The sequence below is a fragment of the Suricata suricatta genome, chromosome X (genome assembly GCF_006229205.1).
Source record: "Suricata suricatta isolate VVHF042 chromosome X, meerkat_22Aug2017_6uvM2_HiC, whole genome shotgun sequence".
Classification (NCBI taxonomy): domain Eukaryota; kingdom Metazoa; phylum Chordata; class Mammalia; order Carnivora; family Herpestidae; genus Suricata; species Suricata suricatta.
This window is the reverse complement of record NC_043717.1, coordinates 29,774,249-29,786,648: the sequence shown is the minus strand read 5'-3', so window position 1 is coordinate 29,786,648 and position 12,400 is coordinate 29,774,249. Positions and strand designations below refer to the sequence as shown.

Genomic DNA, 12,400 nt, shown 5'->3' with positions numbered 1-12,400 from the left:
TGTTAAGATGCATAGCTTATTATACGTCACTTAAACCACAATAAAACTGTTCAGAAAGCACACTTTGGGGTACAGGGTGGCTCAACTGGCTGATCGTCCACCTCCATTTGGGCTCAGGTCATGATCCCCCAGGTCATGAAATTGAGTCCTGCATTGGACTCTGTGCTGAGTGTGAAGCCTGCTTAAGATTGTGTCCCTCCCTTTCTCCCTGTGACCCTCTCTCCTGCTCACCCCCTCCCTCTCTCTCTAAAGTAAATCAATCACTAAGTAGCACACTTTGTATTAGATATATTACTTACCATTGCTGAGCTGGATAACAATAGGATTCGAGACGTGTCACCAAAACTGAATGTACTGTATAATCAGGACATTTAAGGGAAGGTCACAGCCAAATATGGGTATATTTTCAGGGTTAGGCAATGTCATATATGAGATAATTAATGCAGGAAAATGAATGAAGACATCATATTCAAGTAAGCAGAATACGTTGTCTATCGATTGATCGATCGATCTATCCATCTATCTATCTAATCTATGTACCTGTCTCATCTATAACTTCCATCCCCCTCATCTTTTGGTTCCATAAAATTATGTCCATTTCACTGATATCAAATGCAACTATTTTCTCATTGGTTTGGTTTCACTGCACCGTGAAGGTGGCTTCTTAAGTGTCCGTTTATATCGTTAATTTTACTTTAAACTTATTTCTAGAGGTAATTTCTACGTAAGATAATGACTTTTAGTATTAAAACGCGTTCTTAGACCTCATGTGAGCTATAAAATGATGAAGAGTGCCTTTCACAAAAATGCAGAAGGTAAGAGGAAAATGTTCACAAGTATTTGTAAAATTTTGTGAAGTTCTAAGATAAGAAAAATTATCTGAGGTTACTTGAGTAAGCAATTCTCAGTCAAGAATGAACCAGAAAAGCTGCCTGACCTGGCAGCCTGCCTGGCTGCCTGGGGAACTGGGACCAAGATGGCAGCAGCAACTCTCACCTCATTCTCTGCCCTGCTCGCTGGACCTACAGTTTCCAATTGCCAATCCCCACAGTCAGGTCACCGATTCTTCAATATCTCAGTCTCTCTGTCTCTGTGCCTCTGTCTGTCCTTATGTGCATGTACATATATGTATGTATGTATGTATGTGTCTATTTAGTTTACATTACATTATATTAGGGTGGTGTAGGTTTTACTGACAAATCCCGACTAAACACAAAGTGATTCAATACAGATTTCTTCCTTGATTACCTCATTGTGTCCACAGCTCTACTCTTGCTGACTCATTCTGGAACCCCCTCGTAAGTCTTGCTACTCACCCTTAAGACAATTCAGTCACCTATTCTCCAGAAAATCTTCCCTGACCCTTCCCAATTCCCCATTATCTCAATTTCTGTTGAATTTCTACTAAAGTGATAGGATGTTAAAGAACAGTTCAATAAAGCTTGAGAACCCTGGAAGGAAAAATACTAGCACTGATGTTCTTCCACATATGAGGAAGTTTCCTGTTATCTGTTAGGCTGAAGAAAAGCATGTGACATTGTTAAAGTACTCATGAACATTTCATCAGAAATGTACTGTAATGTTTTGTTTAATAAGAAATAAATATAAAGTAGTTCACTTATGAAAGAGTAGGCAACCTTCAAGTGAAGTAGTATAATCTTATTAATGTTAATAGCTGTACAAATCTATAAAGTAAATAATGTAAAGTTAATCCTGAACTAATACAAGAAAATTCTTACAGGTATCCACAACTCACCTGTCTATATATACTGTGAAAGAAAAGTATTTATTCATTTAAACCCAAATGACTGAAACGTGATCATGACAATCTCCTTAATCATAAGTTTACCTGAGTCTTCCTTATTAACACAGGGGGATAGTTGTAATAATGATTTCTGAAACGAGGGTACTTGATCGCAATATTGGTGTAAGTCTTCTTCAGATGGAGATGTGCCCTCTAGCTTTCTTTCAACAGAAAATGTGACTGTACCTACAACAGATACATACAAGATCCAAATTAACAAGGAATTTGTTTTCTAAAATGAAAAGTCAATTTTAGGTATTAAAGATGCTTTAGCTTGAAACGAATGAATATAATGCTTAACAAAAATCATGGGTGTTGGTGTCAGATTTAAATATGAGGTGGCACAGAACAATTTAGTGGAAAGTTCACTAATATTTCAAGTAGAAGAGATGGTCAGTTTTTAATTAAAACTAGTAGTGTGATACCTGGGTTCACAACTGTGGCTGTCTGCTACCAACTGTGGGCCTCGGTTTACCCAAATGTGAACTGCAGGTGACACTGGTGCTGGTTCATGGCACCGGATATTACAAAATGTCTTGTATTACACTGGCTACCTCTGGGGCTCGGGGAGTGCCCCCAACACTTTACCCATCTCTGAGTGGGCCTGTGGCTGAGAGGGGCTAGAGCCAGGCCACAGACTGCGTCAGGGGTCTGCAGTCGGACTGAGGTTGGCAGGCCTGACCCCAGAACACGGGTGTGGGGCGTGCCTCCCTCTAGGACCCTGGGCAGGCGGGGCTGCCCCCTGCCTGCAGGTGGGAGGGGATAAACTGGATGATAGGGCCGCTCCCAGATGTGCAGACAGACTGTGGACTCGGAGCCTAATTCTGGGGAATGGACAGGCACATCTCTCATGGGGAGCGGTGCTGGGCCACGGGAACAGTGACTGGCCTAGTTACAAGGCCATTTCAAGTCCTTCAGTTGGACTAAGACTGAAGGGTCGGCCTCAGTGACACAGACAGGTGTGTCTTCTGCCTGGTCCCTAGGGGGCGGTAATCATGGCTGACTGGGCTGTGAGACAGATGTGAAGTGAAATTTCATTGTAGTTTTGGTTGGTATTTCCCTGATGCTGAATGATGTGGAACAACTTTTCATGTGTCTGTTTGTGACCTGGATGTCTTCTTTGAAGAAATGTCTGTTCATATCTTCTGCCCATGGTTTAAGCTGGATTGTTTATTTTTGGGTATTGTGTTGTAGAAGTTCTTTATACATCTTGGATACTAACCCTTTATTGGATATGTTATTATTGTTTAGGGGACAATTGTAAATGGGATTGTTTTTTTAATTTCTCATTCTGCTTCTTCATTTTTGGTGTATAGGAATGTAATACATCCATATATTGACTTAAATCCTGTGAAATTAACATTTACTGAATTCATTTATCATTTCTACTAGTTGTTGGTAGAGCCTTTATGGTTTTCTAAATAGAGTAACATGTCATCTGCAAATTGTGAGAGTTTTACTTTTCCTTTACCAATTATGATGCCATTTCTTTCTATTATTTTTTAATGTTTATTTATTTTTGAGAGACAGAGAGAGGGACAGAGTATGATCAGGGTAGGGTTAGTGAGAGAGGGAGGCACAGAATCAGAACGACAGCATCACCTGTCAGCACAGAGCCTGACGTAGGGCTCAAAGTCAGGAACTGTGGGATCATGACCTGAATCGAAGTTGGACGCTTATCTCACTGAGCCACACAGGCATCCGTGAATGCCATTTGTTATGTTGTCTGACTGTTGTGGCTAGGATTTCCAGTACTATGTTTTTCTTTTTTTAATTAAAAAATTTTTTTAATGTTTAATTAGAGACAGAGAGAAACAGAGCATGAGTGCAGGAGGGGCAAGAGAGAGGGAGACAGAATCTGAAGCCGGCTCCAGGCTCTGAGCTGTCAGCAAAGAGCCAAATGTGGGTCTCAAACCCAGGAACTGCTAGATCATTAACGGAGCCGAAGTCGGACGCTCATATGACTGAGCCACCTAGATGTCCCCAGTACTATGTAGAAGAAAAATGGTGAGAGTGTACATCCCCGTCTTACCTCTGTCCTGAGTGAAAACCTTTCAGTTTTTCCACATGAGTATGATGTATTTACATTTTAAAGAAGAAAAATTGATACAAGACATTTCATTAGCTTGCTCAAAGGTCATTGAGTTTTTTATAATACAGGTGGAATTCGAAGACATGCATTCTGGTTCAAAGTCCATACTTTACTTAATAGATTTTATTTTTTGAGCACTTTTACATTTACCAAAAAAAATGAGTGGAAAGAACAGAGTTCCCATAAATCCCCCCAGGTTTTGCGTACTATAAGCATCTTGCATTAGTGTGATGCATTAGTTAAAACTGATAAGCCAATAATGATATACTGTTATTAACTGAAGTCTATAGGATACATTCTGGCTAATTTTTTGTGTTATATATTCTATGGCTCTGGCAAATACACAATTCCATAGTTTCCTTCCCTAAAAATCTCATGTACTATACTCATTCACCTCTTTCACCCAACCTATAATGAACTGTCCACCATTGATCTTTTACCTCTTCTACAATGGCAAATAGATGGAATCATATAATATGTAGCCTTTTTAGATTTCCCTCTTTCACATAGCAGTATACATTTATGTTACCTTCATGTTCTTTGTGCCTTGATAGAATATTTGTTGTTCTTATCAGTGAACAACAACCCAATGTATGGATATATCACTGTTTAACCACATACCTATTATAGGACATCATAGTTGCCTACTCATTTGGGGATCTTCCAATAAAAGTTTTAGTAACACTAATGAGCAGATTTTCTGATTAGCATACATTTTCAATTCATTTCAGTAAATACAAAGACCTAAGTTTGCTATATCATGTTATGAGTATGGTTTTTATTTATTTTTTTGCTATTTGTGTGTTTATTGATTTACTGATTCATTTTAATTGAGAGAGAGAGAGAGAGAGAGAGAGAGAGAGGCAGAGAGCAAATGAGTGGGGGTGGCAGATGGAGGGGGGGAGAGAGGGAGAGAGAGAGAGAGTGAGAGAATATCTCAGGCAGGCTCCATACTCAGCATGGAGTGTTATGTAGGGGTCAATCCCACAACCCTAGGATCATGACCTGAGCTGAAATCAAGAGTCTGACACTCAAACAACTCAGACACCCGTGCACACCATTGCCTCACTTTCCTTAATGGACAGAACAACTAGACAGAAAACCAATAAAGAAATCTAGGATGTGACTAGCACTATAGAACCACTAGACCTAATTGTGTCATATAGAACATTCCAGGTAACAATAGAACATTCATTCTTCAAAAATTAACATGGGACCCTGTCCAGAATGGATCACATATGAGGTCACAAGGCATATCTTAACAGGCAGAAAAAGATTTAAACCATACAAAGCAAGTTTTCTCATCACAAAGGCATGAAATTGTAAATCAGTAACATAAGGAAAACTGGAAATTCACAAATTTGGAAACTAAACAATATACTCTTCACCAGTATTTCAAAGAAGAGCTCCCAAAAAGAAAATAGAAATTTGAAACTATCAAGATGATTGAAACTGAGAACACAGCATACGAAACTGGTGTGATGCAGTGAAAGCAGCACTGAGAGGGCAATTCGTAGCAGTTAAAGCATACATTAAAAAGAATAATCTAAAATCAATAACCTAACTGCACAGTGTAAAGAAATAGAAAAAGAAAAGCAAAAGAGCCCCAAACTAGCAAAAGAAAGGAAATAATAAAGATCAGAGTGGAGGTAAATAAAACAAAGAAGAGAAAAACAAAAAACAAAAAGTTTGGCTTTTGAAAAGGTCAACATCACTGGCAGATCTTTAAAGTGATTAAGAAAAAGGGAATGAAGATGCCAATTTGTAAACTCAGAAATAAAGTGGGGACATCATTTTTTCACCAACACAAAAAGCATTATAAGAAAATATGATGAACCAACAGATATCCCCCCCCAGATGGGTAACTTAGGTGAAATGGGACAATTTCCAATAAACACATAATCTACTAAAACTGCTCCTGAATAACGGAAAAGCTGAATAGACAGAAAACCAGTAAAGAGATTGAATCTGTAATCAAAATGCTGCCAACAAAGAAAAGCCCAGGATAAGATGGTTTCATGGTTCAATTGTATCAAATACTTAAAGAAGAATTAGAATCTCTGTTTTTTTCTCAAACACTTAAAATTGAAGAGGACGGAAAGTGTAGCTTCATTCTGAAAGGCTAGCACAGCCCTGACACAAAAGCAGACAAAGATACGGCAAGAAAAGAAAATTAAAATGCAATATCCCTGATGAACACTAATACAAAACTTTTCAACAAAATACTACCACTCAAATTTGGCATGATATCAAAAAGATCCTATGCCATAATTAACTGGCATTTATTTCAAGAATGAAGGAAGGAATGAAGGAAAAGTGGCTCATCATATGAAATTCCATCTGTGTAATATAGCACATTAATAAAATGAAACAAACACATGATCATCTTGATTGAAGGATAAAAAATATTTGACAAAATTCAACATTGAAACATTCATGACAAAAATAAACTAGGAACAGAACTTTCTCAAAATGAAACTATGAAATGAAAATATATGAAAACTCACAGCTAACATTATACTCAGTGGTAAAAGACTAAAGTATTTTACTTTAAGATGAGAAGCAAGATAAGGATGTCTCTGGTTTAGCCGTATCTACTCAACATAATACTGGAATTTCTGGAAAGAACAATTATGCAAGAAAAAGTAGCAAAGGTATCCAAAATAGAAAGAAAGGAGTAAAATTAGCTCTATTTGGAGATGACACATTCCCATATGGAGAAAACCTTAATGACTGCACACACAAAAAAGGTTAAACCTAATAGTCAATGCATTCAGGAAACCTAATAGTCAATGCATTCAGGATATATGAAGGATAGAAAATCAACAAATAAAGGCAGTTATGCTTGTAACGAAATTTTGGAATGGACACTAAGTAAAATCAAGTCAGTCAGTGAGAACCATTATTTGGATAAATCTACATAACATTAAACATTATATTTACAACGAATACGGAAACCTAATCAATATTTCACATACTATGAAATAGTCTCAAGATTCAAAAGCACACATTCTTCATTCTCATTTCAGCCGACTTAAATACTCAGCACATTTTTTCTTTCTCCAACACACCCATATAAATGTTATTACAGTTTTATTGTCCCTTCACACATAGAAATTGATCATTTGTAAAATACAAAAACCCTACATGAGTACAAGACCATATGATATATACCAACATGAGAAATTAAGAATTTATCGTAAAACTTAGAAATAAATGAAGAGAACTATGGAATTATAGGACTATTTTAGTAGCTAATGTTTTACTTGAAAGAACACTTTAAAAGAATGTATCTTAGAATTATGCTACTCATTTATACACAAATTTTTTCTAGTAAAAAATATTTTTGGGGGAAATTTAATTTTAATTTTATTCTTACAGTTATATTTTTAAATTGTACTTTTATCATTGATTATGAATTAGGTAAGGAAGAAGAGACAAGTAGTCACATTCTTTTTTTAAAAAATAGTTTATTACCAAGTTGGTTTCCATATAACACCTAGAACTCTTCTCCACAAGTGCCCCTCTCCATGACCATCACCTCCCTTTCCCTTCCCCTCTTCCTCTTCAGCCCTCAGTTTGTTACCAGCATTCAAAAGTCTCTCATGATTTGCCTCACTCCCTCTCCCCAACTCTTCCCCCCCGCCTTTCCCCTTCCCATGGTCTCCTGTTAGGTTTCTCCTGTTAGTCCTATGAGTGACAACATATGGTATCTGTCCTTCTCTGCCTGACTTATTTCGCTTAGCATGACACCCTCAAGGTCCATCCACATTCCTACAAATGGCCAGATTTCATTCTTTCTCATTGCCATGTAGTACTCCATTGTGTATATATACCACATCTTCTTGATTCATTCATCAGGTGATGGACATTTAGGCTCTTTCCATGATTTGGCTACTGTTGAAAGTGCCGCTATGAACACTGAGGTACATGTGCCCCTATGCATCAGCACTTCTGTATCCCTTTGCTAGACCGCCAGCAGTGCTAATGCTGGGTCATAGGGGAGTTGTACTGATAGGTTTTTGAGGAACCTCCACACTGTTTTCCAGAGTGGCTGTACCAGTTTACATTCCCACCAGCAGTGTAGGAGGGTGCCTGTTTCTCCACATCCTCGCCAGCATCTATAGTCTCTTGATTTGTTCATTTTAGCCACTCTGATCAGCGTGAGATGGTACCTCAGTGTGGTTTTGATTTTTATTTCCCGGATGATTAGTGACACAGAGCATCATTTCATGTGTCTGTAGGCCATCTGGATGTCCTCTTTGGAGAAGTATCTGTTCAGGTCTTCTGCCCATTGCTTCACTGGATTATTCGCTTTTCAGGTATGGAGTTTGGTGAGTTCCTTGTAGATTTTGTTCAGATTTTCTATCTCTTCTCATTTGAGTTTTGGTAGTGTATGTGTGTTTAGGAATTTTTCCATTTCTTCTAGGTTGTCCAGTTTGTTGGCTTATAATTTTTCATAGTAATCTCTGGTGACTGCTTGTATCTCTAATGGATCAGTTGTAATAGATCCATTTCCATTCATGATTTTGTCTATTTGGGTGTTCTCTCTTTTCTGAGAAGCCTAGCTAAAGGTTATCAATTTTGTTTATTTTTCCAAAAAACCAACTCTTAATTTCATTGATTTTTTTCAATGGCTTTTCTGGATTCTATATTGTTTAATTCTGCCCTGACCTTTATTATTTCTCTTCTTCTGCTGGGTTTGAGGTGCTCTTGCTGCTCCCTTTCTAGTTTCCTTAGGTGCTCTGTTAGATTTTGGGTTTGCACTTTTTCTAGTTGAAATAGGCCTGGATTGCAATAAACTTTCCATCTAGGACTGTCGTTGCTGTGTCCCAGAGAGTTTGGATTGTCGTATTTTCATTTTCACTTGTTTCCATATATTTTTAAATTTCCTCTCTAATTGTCTGTTTCACCTAACAATTCTTCAGTAGGGTGGTTTTTAATCTGCACATTTTTGGAGGTTTTCCTGACTTTTTCCTGTGGTTGATTTCAAGTTTAATAGCATTGTGATCTGAAAGTGCACATAGTATGATCTCAACTCTTTCATATATATGGAGGGCAGTTTTATGACCCAGTATGTGATCAATCTTGGAGAATGTGCCATGCACACTCGAGAAGAAGCTGAATTCCCTAGCTTCAGGAGGCAGAGTTCTAAATATATCTATTAATTCCATCTGTTCCAGTGTGTCATTTAGGTGCATTGTTTCTTTAGTGATTTTCTGTCTGGTTGACCTATCCATTGTTTTAAGTGGAATATTGAAGTCCCCTGCAATTAACACATTCTTATCGATAAGATTGTTTCTGTTTGTGATTGTTTCACGCATTTGAGTGCTCCTGAATTTGGTGCATAGATGTTTATAATTGTTAGCTCTTCCTGATGTAGAGACCATGTAATTACTATATAATGTCCTTCTTCAACTTTTGTTGCTGCCTTTAATGTCCAGTTTATCCGATATAAGTATGGCTATTCTAGTTTTCTTTTGGCCTCCAGTCTCATGGTAGATATTTCTCCATCCCCTTACTTTCAATCTGAAGGTGTCTTCAGGTCTACAGTGAGTCTCTTGTAGACAGCAAATAGATGGATTTTGGTTTTTTATCCATTCTGCTACTCTGTGTTGTTTGATTGGAGCATTCAGTCCATTTACATTCAGTGTTATTACTGAAGAATGTGTGTTTAGATTCACTGTGTTCTCTGTAGAGTTCATGTTTGTATTGATGTCTCTGGTGTCTTATATTCCTTGCTATATTTCTCTCATTGAATCCCTCTTAGGATTTCTTGTAGGGCTGGTTTGGTGGTGATGAATTCTCTTAATTTTTCTTTATTTGGGAACACCTTTATCTCTCCTCTATTTTGTATGACAGGCTCTCTGGATAAAGGATTCTTAGTTGCATATTTTTCCTGTTCATCACATTGAAGATTTCCTGGCATTCCTTTCTGGCCTGCCAAGTTTCAGTAGATAGGTCTGTGACCACTCTGATAGGTTTCCCTTTGTATGTTAGGGCCCTTTCATCCCTAGCTGCTTTCAGAATTCTCTATCCTTGTATTTTGCCAGTTTCACTATGCTATGTTGTGCTAAAGGTCGGTTCAGGTTACATCTTAGGGGGGTTCGATAAGCCTCTTGAATTTCCATGTCTTTCCATGATTTCCCCAGATTGGAGAAATTTTCATCAATAGTTTGATTAAGCACCCCTTCAAGACCTTTTTCTCTTTCTTCCTCTTGAGAAACTTCTATGATACAGATATTGTTCTGTTTGATTGTATCACTCAGGTGTCTGATTCTCCTTTCGTGCTCCTGTATCAATTTCTCTTTTTCTCGGCTTCCTCTTTTGCTATAACTGTGTCTTCTAATTCACCTATTCTCCTCTCTGCTTCTTCATTCCGTAAATTGGCAGTCTCCATTTTATTACCCACCTCATTTATAGCCTTTTGAAGGACTCTAGTCTGTGTATCAATAGTTTCTCTGATGGGTTTTTCAAGCCCAGCAATTAATTTTATGACAATTGTTCTAAATTCTTGTTCAGTTAAGTCTTTTTTGAGTAGTTCTGTGGCTTTTATTTCTTCCTGGAATTTCTTTAGAGGAGAGTTCCTTCATTCGTCATTTTGGATGGTTTTGTCTCTTGTCAGTTTTAAAAGATTGTTATGCACTCTGCACCTGTTAGTATTGCTCTTTAAAGGGGGCTCTTTGACTGTCCAGGGGCTGTCATTTCAGGAGATGTCCTTTTAATGGTGTCTCTTGGTTTCTCTTGTCATGCCTGTCATTATAATATTTCCTTCCTCAGTGATATTTGGGACTTCCGATTATGTGTTTTGGCTTGTTTCTTGAGGTAGCCTCAGGAATCCATGAGGCTGTTATCAGTAAGGCGTCAGTGCATACACCTCCACTCCTGGAGATCAAAAAGTCGTGGCTTTTAATTACTCTCAGTCTGATGGTTGTGAACATGTGGAGGTAACAGTGTTCTCTACTTCTTCACCCTCTTAGCCTCCTCAGTCAAATTCTCATACACATAGTACAAAGAGTAACATTAGACTCAGTACCTATCAGCAAAGAACCTTCAAATCAAATGCGGTAAATAATAATTATGAAAATATGTGTTTCAAAAGATATTTTTTATTTTTTTAATATTTAATTTTTTATTTTTATTTAATTTTTTATTTTTGAGAGACAGAGAGAGATGTGCGAGCTGGGGAGGATCAGAGAGAGCATAAGACACAGAATCTGAAGACAGGATCCAGGCCCTGAGCTAGCTGTCAGCAGAGAAGCCAACACAGGGATCAAACCCACAAACCATGAGATCATTACCTGAGCCAAAAATCAGATGCTTAACCAAGTGAGCCACCCAGGCACCCCCAAAAACAATGATAATATTTTTCATATTAGGTATGCACCATTACTTTGCTCCCTATATTTCTCCGTTTCAGCGAAGGCCAACTAAACCAAAAGGAACAAAAGTACATAAAAGGTTGATTGTTGGTGCTACAGTTTAAAATGGTGATAGGAAAACTATAAGACTGCTTTGGAGAAACTATAGGTATAACAGAAATAAGTGTACAAGGCAACTCTCTATGACACAGCATTATTGACTTAATGGAGGTTTTCAGTTTGTCTGAAATAAGTGCTACTAAATCTAATAGCAATCATAATTACAGCTATTATATCTTCAATAGCTCAAGCTTTTATTTGGACAAATGGATTTTTTCTCCTTGGCTAAACATTCCATGGGTTTGATTTTCAAAATATATTTTAAACATTCAAACCAACATTTCCTAGTATGTAGTTTGGTTTTCATTAGGAACTGTTATTTTCCCTAATTTCATACTTTCTTGTAAAATATCAATACCAGACTCAAGTTTAAAGCCTGAGCAATGCAATTTGGTTAAATTGGTTAGTCCTTTGAAAACGATGTAAAACCATTTACTAGATGCTTACTCCATGTTAGGTATGTGCTAAATGCCTCTCATTCATTACCTATTGGACCCCTTTAATGAATATGTAAGTTAATTCCTCATTAGACTCATCTTTAAAAAAAATTTATATGTTTATTTATTTTTGAGATAAAGAGACAGACAGAATGTGAGTGGGAAAGGGACAGAGAGAGAGGGAGACACAAAAGCAGCTCCAAGCTCTGAGCTGTCAGCACAGAGCATGACATGGGGCTCTAAATCAGGAGCTGTGAGATTATGACCTGAGTGAAGTTGGTCGCCGAACCTACTGAGCCATTAGACTCATTTTCAAGTTCAGCAAGCTGTGCTGTAGAAAAGATTGGCTAACTCACTCCAGGTCACATTGTTAGTAAGTGACAAAGACATAAACGTTTACCAGAAATAGCATATAGAAAATAGCATATTAAGTCATGCCTAAACATCACCAAATATACCACAGAATACATATGCTTCTGCATGGAAAAATAGCAAAGTAACTCACATACTTGCAAACATTTATTTTGACCTGAAGTCAAAGTAATAGGTTTCAGATACTGCCAACTGATTATCTAACCTGTGTCAC

The 12,400-nt window shown here is 37.5% G+C and overlaps 1 protein-coding gene across 1 annotated transcript in view; it reads right to left on the bottom strand.

Annotated features, from left to right (window-relative positions):
- CFAP47 (cilia and flagella associated protein 47) overlaps positions 1-12,400 on the bottom strand; it is a 493,477-nt gene that overhangs the window by 158,922 nt on the left and 322,155 nt on the right. Inside the window, exon 50 of the mRNA XM_029929640.1 lies at positions 1,850-1,990. Coding sequence (XP_029785500.1) covers positions 1,850-1,990 — 141 coding nt within the window. The remainder of the gene's footprint in view (positions 1-1,849; positions 1,991-12,400) is intronic.